This window comes from Hypomesus nipponensis, chromosome 9 (assembly GCF_054491055.1).
Source record: "Hypomesus nipponensis isolate SF chromosome 9, ASM5449105v1, whole genome shotgun sequence".
In the NCBI taxonomy this organism is placed as follows: domain Eukaryota; kingdom Metazoa; phylum Chordata; class Actinopteri; order Osmeriformes; family Osmeridae; genus Hypomesus; species Hypomesus nipponensis.
Genome location: NC_140369.1, coordinates 673987 through 695948, shown reverse-complemented (window position 1 = coordinate 695948; position 21962 = coordinate 673987). Strand labels below are relative to the sequence as shown.

At 47.4% G+C, this 21962-nt stretch overlaps 1 protein-coding gene across 1 annotated transcript in view; it reads right to left on the bottom strand.

Moving 5' to 3' along the window:
• LOC146272224 (ERC protein 2-like) overlaps positions 1-21962 on the bottom strand; it is a 39912-nt gene that overhangs the window by 5047 nt on the left and 12903 nt on the right. The window contains 12 exon segments of the mRNA XM_084705175.1: positions 1191-1351; positions 2026-2149; positions 6600-6704; positions 7874-8076; positions 10132-10167; positions 12097-12237; positions 12436-12576; positions 14202-14339; positions 14933-15100; positions 16086-16253; positions 17644-17799; positions 20859-20933. Coding sequence (XP_084561301.1) covers positions 1191-1351; positions 2026-2149; positions 6600-6704; positions 7874-8076; positions 10132-10167; positions 12097-12237; positions 12436-12576; positions 14202-14339; positions 14933-15100; positions 16086-16253; positions 17644-17799; positions 20859-20933 — 1616 coding nt within the window.

Genomic DNA, 21962 nt, shown 5'->3' with positions numbered 1-21962 from the left:
CAGAAAAAATAGTTATTTTGAGAGAAAATGACCTCAGACTCAGATTTTTTAACCCACAATTGCCCTAAAACGTCCTTTTACTATATCAGTGTGTTTTAAGACAATGGGCCTCATTCTCGAACGCAGTTAAGAAGAATTTAAGAAGGAATTTCTTCTGAATTGGATTTAGGAAAATATTTAGCATTCATGAAAGTTTTCTCATCTGGGATTTGTTCTGAACTTCAGAAGACTTTCCAAACTCAAAATAGCAGACGTAAATCGGCCACAGTTGTCTCAAATGCGATTCCTTAAAAAACACAAGGATCAAAGGAATCGCATTTAAGAAAACTCTCGATGTTTGAAGTGTTAATGAAGTTATGAGAAATCGTTGGTGATTGCGTTCAACTATACAGACTATGGCAAGCCGTTTTATCATTTAACCAATGAATTCTTGATATCCAGAATTGCATTTTGGATATCAAGAATTCAAATTTTGGATATCAATAATTCAAATTTTGGATATCAAGAATTCATTGGTTAAATGATAAAACGGCTTGCCATAACAGACATCCTCGGATTTAAATAATTTTAATAATTAATCTTGCTTAGTGTGCACACTGTTCGATCCAGTGGAGAACAATTCCACTGCTCATCTTACTGGTATGATGTTGCACCGATGCACCTGTGCACCGGTTGCTTTTCGCTTGGACATAACTTGCGTTCCTGTTGCTTTCCTAATTGTGTCGATTCTGACTGCACACGTCACTGCTGTTGCGTGCCCTTATAAGGAGCTGTCGGGGCGTGTATGTATGCAAATTCAGGAGCACGAGGACGCGCTTTCAAGTTAAGAAAACTCTTCCCGGGGAGCACAGCTCAGAAAACCTCTGCTGCGTAGGAACACATTTTCAAGCATTCATGAATTTGGCGGATGTCTTATTCCTACGTTGTTTTTCCGAAGCCCGTAAGAAACATTTCAGAAGAAACTTAAGAAAAGGTTCGAGAATGACAATATTTTTTTTAAAGAAACTGATCGGGCTAGTCATTGCGGGCAAATCATTACTCCAAGGACGTAGAGACAGCGCCATATAGAGAGAAGGGCTCTACGTAGAGCTAAGTTTGTTTTCAAAAGTGACTGAGCCAGCTTTTTTTGAGTAAGCGGCCCTAGATAAAAAGTAGTTGATTTGTCGTCATCCTGCTCAAGATGGACTCACTTCATCTCCAGGATCTCCTCCAGCTGTTTCCTGCGTTCCTGCCTCAGGTTGGTCAGGTGACCATCCCTCTCGTGCAGGGATTGCTGCGTGGAGGAGAGCCGCTGTTTGGTGGCCTCCAGCTCCTGCCTGGTCCTCTCCAGCGTGTTCATCAGCTCCTCCAGCTGAAACACACACACATACACGCACACACACACACACATGCACGCACACACACATGCACGCAGACACACATGCATACACACACACACAGTTATCCAGCTGTGTGTGGTCCGGTAGTAGAAGTTAGCTAGCTAGCTTTGTGTGGCCCGGTAGTAGAAGTTAGCTAGCTAGCTGTGTGTGGTCCGGGAGTAGAAGTTAGCAAGCTAGCTTTGTGTGGCCCGGTAGTAGAAGTTAGCAAGCTAGCTTTGTGTGGCCCGGTAGTAGAAGTTAGCAAGCTAGCTTTGTGTGGCCCGGTAGTAGAAGTTAGCTAGCTAGCTTTGTGTGGCCCGTTAGTAGAAGTTAGCTAGCTAGCTCAGTGTGGCCCGGTAGTAGAAGTTAGCTAGCTAGCTGTGTGTGGCCTGGTAGTAGAAGTTAGCTAGCTAGCTGTGTGTGGTCCGAGAGTAGAAGTTAGCTAGCTAGCTGTGTGGCCCGGGAGTAGAAGTTAGCTAGCTAGCTGTGTGGCCCGGGAGTATTAGTAGGAGAATAGTCTGTTTGTGTGGCGTTTATGTAGGTAGTGGAGCGACATGGTTTTATCATCTAGCCCTACCCCAACATGCACCATCTGTCTTTACACTACCACACCCTCTCTCCCTGCTCTCTCAAACTGCAGCGTATCCACACCCAAACTGAAACACACCTTCACGTGCTGGCTACTATCCATGGTGTTGTCCTTGCGAGGGTCTTGACCTATGAGTTTCTTTTCCCCTTGAGGTCCCAGCTTGATGTTTGGACCCTTCTTGGTTACTTGGTCCTTGCCTTGCCTGTGAAAACAAACAAATGACATGCTTTCCAGATAATACATCTCAATATGACCATCCTGTCTCTTTGGATTAGCTCTCTGCTCAGTCCTGTTACTCTAATGATGACGCCTGTGAGTGGGAGTCATACACCCTGTCCTTACAGTCACAGTCTCACACAACCTGTGAACAAAACGATGGCAACTGGAATTCAAGCTTTAAAAAAAATAATGCTTTTGTGAAAAAAGTTAGATTTTGAATGATGTTATTGGACGTAAAAGAGCTGAAGAAGACATGAGCCATGCAATCAGAGTGGAAATTATACAATGACAATCGCGGGGGTCAACGTCTTCTCCAGGGCGTGTGTCGACCTCCCCGACCTGTTGTTTTACATCTTTTGGGGCGGTCCAAGTCTTAATTAGGGGGGTCAGACCTCCCCAAACACCCCCGTAATTCGCACCCTGCATGCAACCTTCAAGTTCACTGTTAGAAAAGTTAAAGATGTAACTCTTTATCCCGTATAAAAAGTGTTCAGACTTTCCTGTTTTGTGTGTCATCTTTTTATTAGTAAGTAAAATGAGGGAGAGGTGAGGGAGATGGATTTAGGGTTGAGGGGTCAGTGGTTATACTGGGGTCAGGGTGTTATGCTGGGGTGGAGGGGTCATGCTGGTGTCAGGATAGGGTCAGTTGTCATGGTGAAAAAACACTCCTTACCTGGGAGCAAGGCTACAGACGAAGGATAGGAGGAGGAAGAGGAGGAGGAAGAGGAGGAGGAAGAGGAGGAGGAAGAGGAGGAGGAAGAGGAGGAGGAATGGTAGGACAAGAGGAAGAAATAGCAAATACAAGAAATAAACAGACATTAGAACCTGGACAGAAACAACAAAAAGAAGACCCACAAAACACCAGCCTGTCCAGCAGTCTGGCTTCAGCCGTGACATGATGCTCATCATACAGGGCCCAGCCGTGACAGGATGCTCATCATACAGGGCCCAGACGTGACAGGATGCTCATCATACAGGGCCCAGCCGTGACATGATGCTCATCATACAGGGCCCAGCCGTGACAGGATGCTCATCATACAGGGCCCAGCCGTGACAGGATGCTCATCGTACAGGGCCCAGCCGTGACAGGATGCTCATCATACAGGGCCCAGCCGTGACAGGATGCTCATCATACAGGGCCCAGACGCTTCACCCACAGGCTGGATACAACAGCAGCTGGCCAGTGGAGCGAACAGAGGAACAGTCTCATACTGCAGTATTTGTACTGGACCAAGACGGACCACAGGTAGTTTGTGCATGAAGCAGCGACCGGGAGACCCTGTGACTTTCCTCCTCAAGCTGACAGCAACGGAGCGTGTAGCGTGTGTGTGTAGCGTGTGTAGCGTGTGTGTCACGTGTGTGTAGCGTGTGTGTAGCGTGTGTGTAGCGTGTGTGTGTAGCGTGTGTGTCATGTGTGTGTAGCGTGTGTCTCGAGTGTGTGTAGCGTGTGTGTAGCGTGTGTGTAGCGTGTGTGTAGCGTGTGTGTAGCATGTGTGTGTAGTGTGTGTAGCATGTGTGTGGCATGTGTGTAGCATGTGTGTCGAGTGTGTGTAGCGTGTGTGTAGTGTGTGTAGCATGTGTGTGGCATGTGTGTAGCATGTGTGTAGCATGTGTGTAGCATGTGTGTGGCATGTGTGTGGCATGTGTGTGGCATGTGTGTGGCATGTGTGTCAGCTGTAGAACCAAGGGAGAGGGGGGTGTTTCTTCATGCAGTCATACGAGCATGGGGGAAGGGGGTCCAGCCAGCCCAGACAGGGGGGGGGGGGGGGGGTGGTTGAACAAAAATGAAACAGAGAGACACAGAAAAAGAGAGACTACTGTCTCACTTTTAGGCAATAGGACCATCAAGACAGGAGTCAGCGAGAACAGAGGGAGGCAGGGAGGGAGGGAGGCAGGGAGGGAGGGACTACAAACACACAGACACCTCCAGAAATCCCTGATTCAGTTCAGACTGAGCCCTACCTAGTCTAACCCCTCTGCTCTAAGCATGCAGGCCCGCTAAGACTGAGCACATTCCTTTAACATGTGGTGCAGTAAACTGGGGAGGACGGTGGAGGGAGGGTGAGGGCCGAGGTGAGGCTGAGCTTGTGAAGGTGAGGGCCGAGGTGAGGGTCAGCTTGTGAAGGTGAGGGCCGAGGTGAGGCTGAGCTTGTGAAGGTTAGGGCCGAGGTGAGGGTCAGCTTGTGAAGGTGAGGGTGTGGAGGAGTTTGACACTAATACTGGCTTCTGATTTGAGCCAACATGGTTCCTGTTTATTTGATGCCTAATCTGTAGATGCTCCAGAGATTTGGATAGGAATGTTCCGGTCTAGGTTAACTGACAACATCTCCTGAATTAGGAAAGGAGGGGTACCAGTTTACCTGAGTTACGACCCTTAGAGCTGCTTTGTAAAGAATGATGAAAGCGAGATAAGACTTTCAGAAGGACTGTTAATCTTCCCTCTGCAGATCTTTGTTGTTGCCTGCAAGCTTGTGTTAAACTGGATTGAGCCTCTGGATTCTGGGTCACTGGTACCTGTTTGTGTTCATACTCGACTCAGAGAACCATTGAAGCATGTTATGGTTTGTGCTTTACAACGTTGACTGTCCCAAAACAGGTTAAGGGTGGAGGAGAGGTTTGGAGGGGGGAGTAGGAGGGAGCAGGAGGGGGGAGGAGGAGAGGGAGCAGGAGAGGGAGGAGAGGGAGGAGGAGAGCTAGCAGGGGGGAGGAGAGGGAGCAGGAGGGGGAGGAGAGGGAGCAGGAGGGAGCAGGGGGGGGGAGGAGAGGGAGCAGGAGAGGAGGAGAGGGAGCAGGAGGGAGGAGGAGAGGGGAGGAGAGGGAGCAGGAGGGGGAGAGGGAGAAGGATTCAGCTCTCTAAAGATAAGACCTTCCCACATCATGAAAGCAACATCAAACAGCCAGCACACACAAAGACACAGAAGAAAACTGGTGTGGGTAAACAGCTGTATAACAAGCAACACCACGTTCATTACAACTGAGATGGAGTAGACCCCCACAGGAGGGTACAGTAATATGTCTGTGTTTCATGTGTTCAGCTGTAGTTACAACTGAGCACAGCACAGATGAGCAGGAGACAGTCACATCGCTCCCAGCATTCCTCTAGTTCATTCCTCTAGTTCATTCCTCTAGTTCATTCCTCTAGTTCATTCCTCTAGTTCATTCCTCTAGTTCATTCCTCTAGTTCAGGGGTCCCCAAACTACAGCCCGTGGGCCGAATATGGCTCGCCCACACATTTGAACCGGCCCTCTGAACAATGCCAGAGACATATTTAGAACATTTAAATTTAAATAGGTCTATATGTTTTAATCATATCATATCTGTACTTGATAATGAAGGTTGGCTTTCAAACTAAAATTTCCCTTAGTTATTACCTATCAACATTTCCCTTAGTTAATACCTATCAAAATGTTAGTTATTAACTATGATTATTAACGTAAACAAATAGTTTGTTAGATCCACCCACCAACAGAAAGGTACATTCAACATAACGTTCCATCGTGATCGAGCCAGCAAGAAAATCCGGTCCAAACAGACCGACCTGGCCCCACATTAAAGAAAGGAAAAATGATCTGGCCCTCGCTGAAAAAAGTTTGGGTACCCCTGCTCTAGTTCATTCCTCTAGTTCATTCCTCTAGTTCATTCCTGTAGTTCATTCCTGTAGTTCATTCCTGTAGTTCATGGTCATAAAGGGACACATTCCTTTTAGACCTTTGATGCTTGAAGCATCTCAGATCATCTCAGATGACTCATTCTTCATGCTACACAGACAGATGGAGAAGCTACATTCAGAACATCTGCTGACACACAGAGAAGAAGGCCACAACACAAGATGCTCTCAGAACTATTCAGGTGCAGTTACACAGTCTAACAGTCACTTGCATGCATTCAGTGATTCACACTGAAATGATTAATGAACGAATGCAGACATTCACTAGACTAGGTGTGATCCAGCGATCTCCATATCAAGAGGATGGGCTGATCCACGTATGTCACAGGGGAACTTAAGCTCGTTCCTCTGATATAGGCATCTACCAACAGCAGACAGACAGGGCCAGGCAGACAAGCAGACAGACAGACCCAGGTAGACAGACAGGTCAGGCAGGCAGGCAGGCAGGCAGACGGACAGATAGACAGACAGGGAAGACAGACAGACCCAAACAGACAGACAGACAGGCAGACAGGGAAGACAGACAGACCCAAACAGACAGACAGACAGGCAGGCAGGGAAGACAGACAGACCCAAACAGACAGACAGACAGACAGGCAGACAGGGAAGACAGACAGACCCAAACAGACAGACAGACAGGCAGACAGGGAAGACAGACAGACCCAAACAGACAGACAGACAGGCAGGCAGAGATGCGTTGCTGGGCCAGTCAGACTCTAGGGGACCAGGCAGCCCAGCTGAAGATCCAGGGGGCAGAGCACTCACTTTCCCAGGAAGTCCCAAACCATCCCCCCTATCTGCTGGGGGGCGGGGTCAGGAGAGGCCCTGCCAGCAGGACGGGGGAGGGGCTGAGGGGCAGGGAGGGGGGGGCTGGAGGAGGGGGGAGTGGCCCACCGAGAGGAGGGGGGGAGGAGGGGGGAGGAGGGGGGAGGAGGGTGGGAGGAGGGGGAGAGGAGGGTGGGAGGAGGGTGGGAGGAGGGGGAGAGGAGGGTGGGAGGAGGGGGGAGGAGGGGGGGAGGAGGGGTGGGAGGAGGGGGGAGGAGGGGGAGGGTGGACAGAAAGGAGTAAAGAGAACAATAGAGTGGTTGAGGAAGAAGAAGGACAGAACAGGTAACAAGCAGGGAGACAGGATAGAGGAGGGTGAGATGTAAACAGGATACAGGAGATGGAGATGTAAACAGGATACAGGAGGGTGAGATGTAAACAGGATAGAGGAACATTTGGACAAGGATGGCAAAGAAGGACAGAAACACAGAGTTGATTAAACACAGCTGCTGCCGGACAGAGTGGACACTGTGGCCCAGAGTGCAGTGCCTCTCTGTTCCTGCAGGGGGCGCCAGGTGCAGCACTCCTGTGTCTGGACCCTTTGTGGGTGCATGCTCACACACAAACACTCCTCATGTTGGGTCTCTGTTCTCCAAATGTACAATATAAACTGAAAAGAGGTTTGCCTTTCCACAGACTCACCACACAGGGGTGGTTTATCAATCCGCAGAACGCTAATATGGTACTTGTGTTCTTGAGAAGAACGTTCTCGATTAGAGCGGCAAGATCGTGGGGACGGAGATACACTAATTACACAACACTCTTCAGAGAGTCGTTCGTCCAAAATACCTTTGTTTGCTGTAACTAAACTAGTACTTCAGGCTGTGAACGGCTGTTGAAGTGACCTTTCTGGGCAGTGCGTGTTCAGGGATACTAAGAATGCACAGACTATGAAGACCACCAACAAACCTGGAATCAAGATCAATGGTCTGCTTCCATGTGTAAATTATGGACAATCAGAGCCCAAACCTACATCTCAATCATCAGAGCCCAAACCTAAATCTCTCAAATCTTCAGAGCTCAAACCTACATCTCTCGAATCATCAGAGCCCAAACCTACATCTCTCGAATCATCAGAGCCCAAACCTACATCTCTCGAATCATTCCAGACGTTTTCATGAATATGAGAAGTCAGAGGAGAAGCACATTTACAATTTAAGACCCATTCTAAATGAAAGATGGTTCCAGATGTCGGTACATTAGGGCACCCCCACCTCTCCAGCTCTGCAATCTTCTTGTCCTTGTCGGTCTTCTCTGTCTCCACCTCCCTCAGGATGTCCAGCAGCCTCTCCACCTCCGCCTGGGCCTTGCTTGACTCCTCCTTGTAGAAGGACAGCTCCTTCTCCAGCTGCTTCACCCGCTCACCGTACTCTGGAGCACCCCGGGACCCCACCTGCTGCTCTACTTCGTGGGCCTTCTGCTGTCACACACACACACACACACACACACACACGCACGCACACACAGTTGTAGTCATTGACTGTGTGTTATGAGCTGTAAGAGAACAGGGGCTTCATTACGGTCACAGGCTCATTACGTTTAACAGACCTTTTAGTCATCCCATTAACAGCCCTCTGAGACTACCAGACTGCTGTGTGTGTGTGCATGTGTCTGAGCACATTGATGATACCAACACAAAATATCTTAGCTCTGCACCCTTGATGTGCTCATTTTATAATACAGTATTTTACAGTTTGTCAGTGAATCACTGGAAAAAGTGAATGTATAATGGCAGCCCTGTAATCCCAGTGTCAACAGAGTAGATCTACACTTCATCTTCTTAACATCACCTCAGAAGTCAAAAACCCATCATTTCAACACACATCTATGAGGATCTAGGGCAACGTGATGCAGCAAGAGAGGCAGAGCTTCACTACAACACTAGCCACACCCACCACCACAGTAACCACCACACTGACCACACCCACCACCACACTGACTACACCCACCACCACAATGACCACACCCACCATCACACTGACCACACCCACCATCACACCCACCATCAGACTGACCACACCCACCACCACACTGACCACACCCACCATCACACTGACCACTCCCAACCGCACAGGGACCTCACCGACAACATGACACACTGACCACACCCACTCAAGCATGACAGTGACCACACACACACACACACACACACACACACACACACACACTGAAGCGTGGCACAGTGACTGGATGGCATGCAGTGTAGAGCCGCACCCATGCAGGACCCTGGCAGGAGGTCATTCTATACGCCTCCTGTCATCAGGAGGACCCTGGCAGGGGGTCATTCTATACGCCTCCTGTCATCAGGAGGACCCTGGCAGGAGGTCATTCTATACGCCTCCTGTCCTCTTTAGGACCCTGGCAGGGGGTCATTCTATACGCCTCCTGTCATCAGGAGGACCCTGGCAGGAGGTCATTCTATACGCCTCCTGTCATCAGGAGGACCCTGGCAGGGGGTCATTCTATACGCCTCCTGTCCTCAGGAGGACCCTGGCAGGAGGTCATTCTATACGCCTCCTGTCATCAGGAGGACCCTGGCAGGGGGTCATTTTATACGCCTCCTGTCATCAGGAGGACCCTGGCAGGGGGTCATTCTATACGCCTCCTGTCCTCTTTAGGACCCTGGCAGGGGGTCATTCTATACGCCTCCTGTCCTCTTTAGGACCCTGGCAGGGGGTCATTCTATACGCCTCCTGTCCTCTTTAGGACCCTGGCAGGAGGTCATTCTATACGCCTCCTGTCGTCAGGAGCAGGTCGGACCGTTTCACCACGGCAACAGGAAGCTACATATCAAAAGCATGAGGAAGGTGATGGTCCCACATCTGAAGGCTGAGGATATATATCCTGTAAGATTCTCATGCTGCAGATAACACAGCAGATCTTTTCTTCTATACACAATACTATATTGTATATAAATGCAAAGATTATTCTGATTAAGAACTCTTCTTCCCCCAAAAGTTTCGGGATTTCTCTATCACAAGGAGCTAAGCAGCTAAAATTGTCAAAAACTCATTCTTCTGTAACCACAACAAAAGTACACATACTGTAGCCTCCTCCGTCAGTGATGTGGCCAGCACTGTCTGTCGGGGAGAATATACTAAGATGACACTCACTCCGAACATCCCTAATTAACATCACAAGCTACAACTCATGCTGAGTAGTAGCTAATGCTAATGCTATAGCTATAGCTCAAACTGATTTTCCTTGATAAAAGAAAAGCTAACGCCAACGATGCTAATGCTAACCATGTCTTATTTTATAAAAATGCTAACGCTATTGATGCTAATGCTAACCATGTCTATGTGTGCTGAGCAGGTCTAACAGGGGCCTGCAGAGTGCCAAGACCAGCATGCATGTAGGTGTCAGAGCGTGGGGTCGTGAGAACCACACCATCACGTTACAAACACTCCAGGAGCCAGACACGATCCTCATGCTTTAACACGACCACAGACAGCTGGGGAGGAACACTTACAGGGTTGTTCATCTGACTGAAAAGCTGCTCAGCTTGCTACATAGCACAGGTGGGGGGGAGAGGGGAAAAGAAGGGAGGGATGGAGGGAGGGAGGGATGGAGGGATGGAGGGAGGGGGGAGGGGGCAGACCCAAGGAAAGGATTGTTAGCATGTACTGTAGCGTTAGTGGGATCAAGGCAGAAGTAGATGTGTTACATGGTACATGTTAAAGGAAGGTCAGACAGCAGACAGGTTGACATGTTCCTTAGGGGACTGCTGCGGGCAGGAGCGGGATCAGGGGGAGACCGGGGGGGTGACCTCTTGGAATGTAACTCCCCCGGGGCAGAGACGGTATGACAGGAGACAGGACCACTTATATCTCCTCAGCACACACGTCATAAACGCAGATATTATGTTTTATACTTTCATACTTTTCTCTTCATATTCTGTTAATTTCATTACAGCATGTTGGTAAGTATTAGGAACAATTACTATTTAGTTTTGGTTTTTCACAATATTATAATAACAATTGTACTATAAACAGCATGAAACAGAACAGCACATTGGGTGAAGATGGGGTGCTGGTTATGATCAGGAAAACAAGGATTCAGTCCTTGTCCTTGAGAGACTTTAGTTCACAGCCCATTATTTACAGTAAATAAATCACTGATGCAACTAAACTTTGCATCATTTGGCATTGAGTAGTTACCAAAATATTCTAATTATTTATTCTTTTGAGAGCAGCCAACAGTATTTCAAATGAGGCTGTAAGATAAAGTCTTATTATCTGCCATGAAGGACATGACTCATGGACACAAACCAAGATCAGCAGCATGCAGGATTAAAGGGTCGAAACTCAAAACATCCAGGAAATTAACTTTACCAGTCAGTCAAATGAGCCTAGAAATCAACAGGTCGATAAGATCATTTCTTTCAGAACTTTCCTTCTATGTCATAGCAGAAACTACACTGGTAAATTGTTAAAATTCAGTTACTGTAAACTTCTAATTTGAAACTACCACAATCACCAGACAACGTCTTCCTCAGTCGACTTCCTCAGTTGTCTTCCTCAGTCGACCTCTAACCTCAAGATCCACCTGCTTCAGTCTACATGCAGTGTTCTGTAGTCTACCTGCAGTGTTCTGTAGTCTACCTGCAGTGTTCTGTCGTATATCTGCATTGTAGTCTACCTGCAGTGTTCTCTAGTCTACCTGCAGTGTTCTGTAGTCTATCTGCAGTGTTCTCTAGTCTACCTGCAGTGTTCTGTAGTCTACCTGCAGTGTTCTCTAGTCTACCTGCAGTGTTCTCTAGTCTACCTGCAGTGTTCTGTAGTCTACCTGCAGTGTTCTCTAGTCTACCTGCAGTGTTCTGTAGTCTATCTGCAGTGTTCTGTAGTCTACCTGCAGTGTTCTGTAGTCTACCTGCAGTGTTCTCTAGTCTACCTGCAGTGTTCTCTAGTCTACCTGCAGTGTTCTCTAGTCTACCTGCAGTGTTCTCTAGTCTACCTGCAGTGTTTTGTAGTCTATCTGCAGTGTTCTCTAGTCTACCTGCAGTGTTCTCTAGTCTACCTGCAGTGTTCTCTAGTCTACCTGCAGTGTTCTCTAGTCTACCTGCAGTGTTCTCTAGTCTACCTGCAGTGTTCTCTAGTCTACCTGCAGTGTTCTGTAGTCTACCTGCAGTGTTCTCTAGTCTACCTGCAGTGTTCTGTAGTCTACCTGCAGTGTTCTCTAGTCTACCTGCAGTGTTCTGTAGTCTACCTGCAGTGTTCTCTAGTCTACCTGCAGTGTTCTCTAGTCTACCTGCAGTGTTCTGTAGTCTACCTGCAGTGTTCTCTAGTCTACCTGCAGTGTTCTCTAGTCTACCTGCAGTGTTCTGTAGTCTATCTGCAGTGTTCTGTAGTCTACCTGCAGTGTTCTCTAGTCTACCTGCAGTGTTCTCTAGTCTACCTGCAGTGTTCTGGAAGGGCGTAGCTGAGGACACACCCACCTTCTGCAGCTGTGTCTCCAGCTTGCTGCACTCCTCCTTCTTCTGCTCGATGGCGATCTCCAGGGTCTTCAGCTTGGAGTCCTTTTTCAGCCCAGAGGAGGCTAGCGATGATGCATGCTCCTTCAGGTCTATCAGGCTGGACTGGAGCACACACACACACACACGCACACACACACACACACACACACACACACACACACACACACACACACACACACACACACACACACACACACACATGGTGAGCAGCATCAGACATACAAAGCAAACACACAAAACTGACATACATACACCCTTTAGATGTTAAGTACGCCTAAAATACACACACACACGACTGACCTCCTTCTCTGTTAACTCCACCTGCAAAGTGTTGACCTTTTCCTTGAGGTCCTTGTTTTCCTTCTTGTAGGACTCAACTTCATCCAGCCTCTCCCTGTCCTCCCTCTCTCTCTGGTCCTTCAGTCGCTCAATTATCCTCTCCTGACACACACAAACACACACAAAAACATGCACACATGCAAGCACACACACACACACACATGCACACACAAACACACGCACAAATGCATTAACACCATTGCTCACCATCCCTGGTAGCTGAGGTACCTTTGTGATGTTGGCAGTACATACAGACTGTCCCTAGACCACCCTAACACAGCTCAGCACTTCTGATCCTTGATCTTCTCTAGATGCACTATTTATATTTTGCTTTGGATAAAAGCATTGGCTTAATGACTCAACAATCAAAAGTAACTGTAGCACCAGGGGCGGAGCCAGACGTTGTCAACAATCAGGGCTTAGCCCCAACCTAGGACATGTTTTTATATGGAGCTTAGATAAAGACTTCCACAGTTGATGCGAGTGCGCTAGGCACATTTCATTGCATTAATTTGAGCATAAATATAAACATTACGTTGGACTCATATTGTTATTCTGTGCAGTCACACATCAATTTGTACGTTCGTAACCTTATTCCGACCAATTATTAATCTGTTAACATTAACGACTAGCAAATCAAATCAAATCAAATCAAATTTATTTGTATAGCCCTTTTTACACGCAAGCATGTCACAGAGGGCTTCACATACGCCCATAGAACTGCCCCTCAACCAACCTAAACCCTCAAGGAAGACAAGGAAAAACTCCCAGAAAAACTCCCAACGGGAGAAAAAATGGAAGAAACCTTGGGAGGAGCAATTCAGAGAGGGATCCCCTCCTCCAGAGACGGTTGGCAAGAGAGAGGAGCAGAACAAGAAAGCTGATAATCAGATGATTGAGTGTATTATAATGTAGCAACAAAAAAATACTAGCTAGCCTAGCTTAATGTTACTGCTCAAATCTGTTCGATAGCTAGGTAGTGATAGCTAGCTACTTTTACTGTGTGAGTAAATAAGCCTTATCTTCAATTGTCGATGTAGCTTGAAACATAGGCTACAACCCCTTTTCCTTCCTGCTTGAAGGGCAGCAACATACAATCCTATGTAAGTCATTAATTGTCATTTTGGGAAGATCACCTAAACTCAAGGATCATTGTAAGAAACGGCATTTTGTATGATTTACATATTTGCAATCTAAAAACGTCTGAAACGTAATTTTCAAAACTTGAAAGGATAGGAAAGAGGAGAACATCGAAGCCTAAAACTATGTAGAGTAAAGCAGAGTACAATAGGGTACTTATTTTTCAAATTATTTTGAGGAAAATACTTTTTCAACCAATCTAAACCTCTTTGGGATTTTATTTTTAAACCTATAAAAAACTTTTTTCGAAACTTTTTGGGCAAAATATTTTTTCAACCTCAAAACTCTGCGGAAAATTTACAACCTTTTAAAACTTGAGAAAGTGAAAGGAGAGGGTATAGAAGAACATCTAAGTAGCCTACAACCAAGTAGAGTAAAGCAGAGACAATAAATTATTAATCTTGCCACCAAATACAGATTAAAACTAAAGTAACAAGCTGGGCTTGTGTAAGCTTCAGATTCAGGGCTTTCGAGAAAACATTCGGCAACTCGCCCATGTATAGCACAACTCCTGTCCTAATGCAGCTGTAGTGTCAGTTCAGCAGCACATCCTGTGGTGCTCTGAGAGCTGCAGCTGTGAGGAGCACCTTCTCAGACAGAGCCTCTTCCAGAGTGGCCAGGGCCGTGTCCGTGTTGCTGGAGTCCGTCTGCAGGGACTTGACCCGGTCCTTCAGACTGCACAACTGCTTGTCCTTGTCCCTCAGCTGCTCCTGCAAGTTCTCAATCTGGGGGGCAGAGGTCAAGAACAGGGGCAGAGGTCAGGACCAAGGGCAGAGGTAAGGACCAGGAACGGAGGTCAGGACAAGCATGGTGGTTTGGGAGGGGGGTTGTCAGGGACATACACCATGAGGTCAAAACTGCACATAAACATTAAAACGTTTGGCCGGATCCATAGGATTGGTTTCCTCCGCTGTCAATCAGTTTCTGGAACACAACTCATTTCCTGTTCAGGCCTTTGACGGTTTAGAGCCTTGAGCATCTGATGTTCAGGAAAGATTTCAACTCCCTCCAAACAGCATGTGACCGAAATATACAGATATGAAGGTAAAGATGACGAAGTTCAGATACAAAAAATAGGAGTGTAAAGAGGGAGAGAAACAGAGAGAGAGAACAGGAGAGAGAGAGAGGGAGAGAGAGGGGGGTAGAGAGAGAGGGAGAGTAGAGGTCAGGACGATGAAGATCATGTGTATGTTTATAACCTACACTACAGCCAGGGAACCACAGTCTGATCGTCTCAAACTTTATGGAGGGCGTTTCTGAACACATCCAAGATAAAGAACTATTGATGTGAACACGTCAGGTTGGGAAGGACGTTCACCTTCTTCTGCAGGACGTTGATCTTCCTCTCCTTGACCTCCAGCATGTCCTTCATGTCCCGTATCTCGCCGGCCAGGGAGCCCTTCTCCTCCGTCAGTTCCTGCAGTTGCTTGGTCTTCTTGTTCAGGAACGACTCCTTCTCCTCTAGACGTAGACGCAGGGCGTCCACCTGAGGGACACACACACACACAGGACAGAGACACACACCACAGACACACACACACACACACACACGGGACAGAGACACACACACGGGACAGAGACACACACACACAAACAGGACACAAACACACACAGGACAGAGACACACACACACAAACAGGACACAAACACACACAGGACAGAGACACACACAAACAGGACACAAACACACACAGGACAGAGACACACACAAACAGGACACAAACACACACAGGACAGAGACACACACAAACAGGACACAAACACACACAGGACAGAGACACACACAAACAGGACACAAACACACACAGGACAGAGACACACACCACAGACACACACACACACATACACACACAGGACAGAGACACACACACACACAGGAGAGAGACACACACACACACACACACAGGACACACACACACACAGGACAGAGACACACACACACACACACAGGACACACACACACACAGGACAGAGACACACACACACACACAGGAGAGAGACACACACCACAGACACACACACACCACAGAGACACACACATCACATAGCTTTTCACAATGTCTGCTTCATGTTTTGGATCCCAGCAATGTTTTTCTGGTCGTTTATGATCATTGACCTATGCACTTTTGTAAAGCTCTCTCTTGTAAGTCACTTTGGATAAAAGCGTCTGCTAAATGAACAATGTAAATGTAAATAGAAACACACGTGCACAAACACATGAATAAAAAAGCAAGGTTTGAAGAGAGCCTCACGGTGGAGACAGAACACTCGTGTCTTTAGATGTTCCTTGGTTGGTTATATTTACACGCTCCATGTTCTGTCCATATGAGGCCTTCTGACTTGGGATGATTCCACATCTGTTAGTACCAGACACCATCCACCAACACATCTGGGTGTGTACGCACGTGTCTATGTGTGTCTGTCCTGTGTGTGTATCTGTCTTGTGTGTGTGTGCGTGTGTGTGAGTTTACCTCTGTCTGCAGGATGGCGGCTCGCTGCTCCTTGGCGGTGAGCGACTCCTTCAGCACCTCGATGTGCTGCTTGCAGTCAGAGTTCTGGTTGTTCAGCGTCTCCAGCTTGGTCTGCAGAGCCAGCAGCTCTGACTCCTTCTTAGACAGCTCCTGCTTCAACTGGTCGATCTGTCACACACACACTGTCAACTTCACACCACAGTACTGTGTTTGTGTGTGAGTGATAGGCAAGCCTATTACTGTGTAGGGGTGTTCCTGCACTGTGACACTGGACCAACAGTGTCAACACGGTCAACAGGACAGAAATATCAACATAAGACACTGTGATAAGTTACAAACCAAAACTAGGGGGCGCATCATCAATTCAATTCTATTTGTATAGCCCTTTGGTGAAACGGGAAAGAGAGGTGCGGAACACAGGCTAGACATAGTCATGCGTCAAGAAAAGTGCCAACGGGTGTTGAAACACAGACATTCAAAGTTCAAATCAGGTCAGAGTTGGCGAATGTCAGTTTAAGCCGTGGTGAAGCTGGGGGAGTATGACTGGGGCAGCATCACAGGACAGCCAGCAAGACGGATGGACAGGAAGGGACCAGGATGACCAGGTCATCAACATGTGTGTGGTTGTGATTGGTTGATCCTTGGACTAACAGCCTCTGTGGGGGTTATGTGAGGGAGAGTGGCTTGTGTCCCAGACTAAGTCCTGTCTCTCCTCTCATTAAAGATGCACTCAGGACTGGCTTCCCTGTACGCTTCATACATTATCCAGCACCCTGATCTATGATTGATGAAAAGGCTTCTAAATATAATAATAACAAAACTGGTGTTGAGTGGACGTAAACAGACAAATCTGCCGTGGGGCTAGCCAGGCAGACAAGAGACATCTCACACCTGGACTCACAGAAGATCACAGACCAGACAGACCAGATAGACATGCTAACCGGGCCTAGCCAGGTAACTGTGTTAGCTAGCACTGTGGCAGAGCCAATCAGAGACGGCTGAAGTTGAGCGGAGCCGGATCAACCAATTACATAACACAGTTTCTAATCATGATATTTCTGTGCTGTTATCTCCTGTGCCTTGCAAAAATATTCGTTTATCAATAAATTATACTCCTTCACTCAAAAAAAACCCAGTTTCGGGTAGATTAGCCAACATACAAATGTTTTCTTTATGAAAGAACTCTGAACACATTGGGGTTCCGATCCGGCCTCCCTCTTCCTGACTCATGTTAAATGCTGAGCATCAACAAACTAGAATCTCAGATCGCTGTCAGCACAGCACTGCTGAAGCCAGCAGGTCGTTTAGCGCTAAAGCTAGCTCCTTTCAGCCTGACAGTCCGCCCTGTCAAGTCACTAGACATCAGAGATGCCAATAATGAGTCTTTTAGCAACGTTTTGGGCTACGTGAATCTGGGCACCTCTGTCAGTCGGGTGTCATTTTTTCGTGTGTCTGTGTGTCCATGCTCCAAGTGTGGATGACTGAGGGAAGTGTGTGTGAGAGTATGAGTGTGGGAAGTGTGTGTGAGAGTATGAGTGTGTGATGTGTGTGTGTGTACCTTGGTCTTCATGAACTTGGAGTGGTTCTTGTAGATCTCCATCTGTTTGAGTTCTTCCTCCCTGTCCTCGGAGTTCAGAAGACCGCTTGCTTTCAGCATCTGGATCTCGTCCTCCAGATCCCGAATGTTGCGCTCCAAAGACGCAATCTTGGTATCCTACACACACACACACACACACACACACATACGATCAGGCCCAGCTCATGATCCAGTACAACAGCCCATGTTCAGAGAGTAAAAGAGAGTTAATAAAGAGAGAGAAAGAAGCGGCTGGATGTAGCTGTGAGCCTGAGAGTGACTGAAATATCAAAAGCCTCTGTCTCTCTCCCTCAGCCTCTCTCCCTCAGTCTCTCTCCCTCAGTCTCTCTCTCCCTCTCCCCCCCTCTCTCTCTCTCTCTCTCTCTCTCTCTCTCTCTCTTTCTCTCTTCTCTCTCTCTCTCTCTCTCTCTCTCTCTCTCTCTCTCTCTCTCTCGGGTTCTCTAAAGATTAATTACCATCTGATAATACTGAGCAGACATCCAGCCAGAGGAGAGACCAGCCAGAGGAGGGAGAGACACGACGAGGAGCAGAGAGACCAGACGTGATGCCTACTAGTCCTCCACACATCAGTACAGAAGCTCTCTAAACTGCTAGCGCAACGCACAGCCTTAACTTTGCAGCTTTTAAAATAAATAATCCAACGTCTTCGAGATTAGCCATGGTCCATCTCCTACTCCTGCAGAGAGTACTGAGCAAACAAGGACCTCTCTCTCTCTGTTTATATCTCGTCCCTCCCTCCCTCTCTCTCTCTCTCTCTCTCTCTCTCTCTCTCTCTGTTTATATCTCGTCCCTCCCTCTCTCTCTCTCTCTCTCTCTCTCTCTCTCTCTCTCTCTCTCTCTGTTTATATCTCGTCCTTCCCTCCCTCCCTCTCTCTCTCTCTCTTCTCTGTATATATCTCGTCCCTCCCTCTCCTCTCTCTCTCTCTCTCTCTCTCTCTCTCTCTCTCTCTCTCTCTCTCTCTCTCTCGCTTTATAGTATCTCGTCCCTCCCTGTCTCTCTCTCTCTGTTTATATCTCCTCCCTCCCTCACCCCCGTCTCTCTTCCGCTTCATACCAAGCCCCATATTATATTCCAGAGTGGGGGGGCATATATCCTGGGACCCCCACAGCTGGGGGGTCTACACCTGCCTCTCCAGACTGTTTACCCACCAGCCCATAAACAGCACCTCAGAGAGCGTTGCTGCTCATCAATACGACAGGAGATGGTACCATACCTCAGCCGGGCCAACACTTTCCTATCCGCATCCATTTGGTGCACCACCTGATCAGAGTCCATCTCACGCTATCTCGGAAGGCTGGCTCCCTTTCATTTCCCTCTCTGTATCTGCCTGTTATAAACAACCACACCTGTTTCCATGGTAGCAGCAGTCAAGCAGGTTCAGTGCGCTATGTTGTCTCTAGTGAGCGAGGGGAGGGGGGGGGAGGGGAGGGAATTACTCATGCTGCCATCAGCATCGACATGGCTGTGGAGGAGGAGAGGAGGAGAGGAGGAGGAGGAGGAGAGGAGGAGGATGAGAGGAGGAGAGGAGGAGGATGAAAGGAAGAGAGGAGGAGGATGAGAGGAGGAGAGCAGGAGACAAGGAGAGGAGCAGGGAGTTCCTCCAGAGCAGGGGGGGGGGGGTGTTGCTCTGATCGCTGGGACCCAGTGGTGTGCTGGTCACATGACCATGCTGAGGGATGCTGGGAGACCGCTCGAGCAAGCAGCGCTTCAATCCTGCACGGGCTGTGTGTGTCAGGCCTGGTGTGAGGTCATGATTTATTTTTAGGAAGTGATGTCATGGCTTTGCAGAGGAGATGGGAGGCAGTAGTGTGGTTGTACCTGAAACTGCTGCTACAGCAGAGCGCCTCTACAACGCTGTGTTCCATCTGTCCCGCATCTCCATCACACACAGCACCTTCTACAGCTACAGTTGGGCATTAATGTGTGGTGTACACTAATGACAGAGCAACAGAGCAGTTATGGCTTCGCGTTAGAGAGGGGTGATGCTGTTTTGTAAAACATTATTTCACCAAATATGATGGGTTTTGGTAACATTATTATGCCCTTTTCATTCATGTATTTACCTCTGGAGAGCTCCTCACCCACTCCCCAATGATGGTATGCATTGGCATAACTATTTATACCATCCAGAAGTAAACATGATCAGGAAATGACAGCATTACATGACACGCTTGATGTCATCGCTAATTTAGTCAACAATTTCTGTGAAAGGGCCAATGACAAACTAAAACAACTTGACAAAACAACATCAGAAGTCCCATCTTCATGGTCGATTACATTACATCATCACCAGCTAGCTGGCTGAAGTTGATCTTCTGGTCCAATTACATTCATGCACCGCAAGCACAAAACTCAAATTGCGATCTTGTATTGCCTGAAATGACTGAATTTTGCTCAAACTTGCCAAATCGTGCTGTTAATGCAGGCTGAGAGCATGTAGCCTAGAGAACGTTCCAGAACCCTACCACACCTGTCCTGGCTGCTGAGCCGGCAGCAACATAATAAACAGTAAGAGTAACAGTAACCAGTAGGATAGGAGTGAAGGATAAAAGGAGCACCTAAAGGTGACCCGACAAAACAACCTTTGAACCATATACGTATGTCCTCATACCATGTTAGGATAAAACAGCATGTATATATACTGCATGTATATATGACACGCTTGATATCATCGCTAATTTATGTATATATACTACAGGTATATATACTGCATAACAGGTTTACAAACATCAGTAAGAGTATATCTGGGTCACTGGTTACTGCAAAACACAATCAGAAATACTTCTCTATGTGATTGAGGTTATGGTTAGTATTTGTATACCTTCCATCTGAGGTAACAGTATTTATACACTGTAGCAAATATGCTGTTGTACAAAATAGTATTATATACAATAGTTTAATGTTGTTGTCTAAAATGTTTTTTTTTATGGTTTAACTACATGTGAGTGTTGCTGGCCAACGGAGGAGAACATCCGCACATGGCGGCCATCTTGCTACAGTCAACTCACTGTAGACTCCGCCGTAAGACATCTAGCCTTTATATATATCTATGGCTGTGCCTCTCACCTTCATCTCTGTGATGTCATGTTGCTGTGCCTTAACCTTCATCTCTATGATGTCATGTTGCTGTGCCTTAACCTTCATCTCTGTGATGTCATGTTGCTGTGCCTCTCACCTTCATCTCTATGATGGTCTGCAGAGCCTTGGTCTTCCCTGGGTCCTGGTGCAGCTGGTTCCTCCTGTGCAGCTCCTTGGAGAACCCACAAGAGCTCAAGTCACACGGGAGCAACAAAACAACCTGCTGTGCTGTGGTCTCACCCAGTCGCTCACCAAGAGTCAGACAGTGTTGGAGCGTTTGGCGGATGTCAGGATGTTGCTTCGGAGCAGCCAGAGAGCCCAGGTGTGTCGGCATGGAGACATGCACCCCCCATGTTCCCACCCATCCTTCAAACTCTTTACCCCGTTGCCTTCTGGCAGGCGTTACCGCAGCATCCGGTCGTACACCCGCAGACTGGACAACAGTTTCTACCCAAGGGCCATCAGGCTTCTGAATGGACACTGATATGGACATTGATTTACTGCACACTAGTCACTTATACACTGTCACTTTAAGCTACTGGTTGCACTATCAGTAACATTGCACTCTGTACCTCACTGTACCTTGCCACCAGGCTCCTGTATGGTCATTGACTTAGTCACTGATCTGCAAATTTGTACTAATGTACTGTACTCACTTAGGTTAGAATAGGTTATAGGGTTGAAACAGGTTTTATGTGCATTTAGGGTTAGTATAGTGTACTATTTATTGTTATCTCTATATTTAGGAAATTTTAGTATTAGGGTTAGTATAGTCGATTATTTATTGCTATCTGTACATTTAGGAAGTTTCACTTATTTAAGCTCAGCATAAATGTAAATTATGTTCTGTGTACTTATATGTTATGTTATGCCAGGTGCTTGCATTGTCTTGTCTTAAGAATTTCAGTGCCCAGTCTGACCTTGTGTTGTTCTGTGTACCCGACAAATAAAAGACTTGACCTCATGCTGCCTGCTCTAACAACCATCTCACATCTCAAGTCAAGTAGCGCCCTCTAGTGTTCAGGAGTAAACACTCCAGACACACAGAAGCAGAGAGAGGGATCTCTAGAATTTGTGAACATATTTCTACACTCTCACAGCCATGAGGTCAACCCCCTCATGATCTCCCGACACAATCCTCCTAGCGAGCCAACCGGTGTCAGCCCGCCAGCAGCACGCCTGGCGGCACAGCAGGACACCA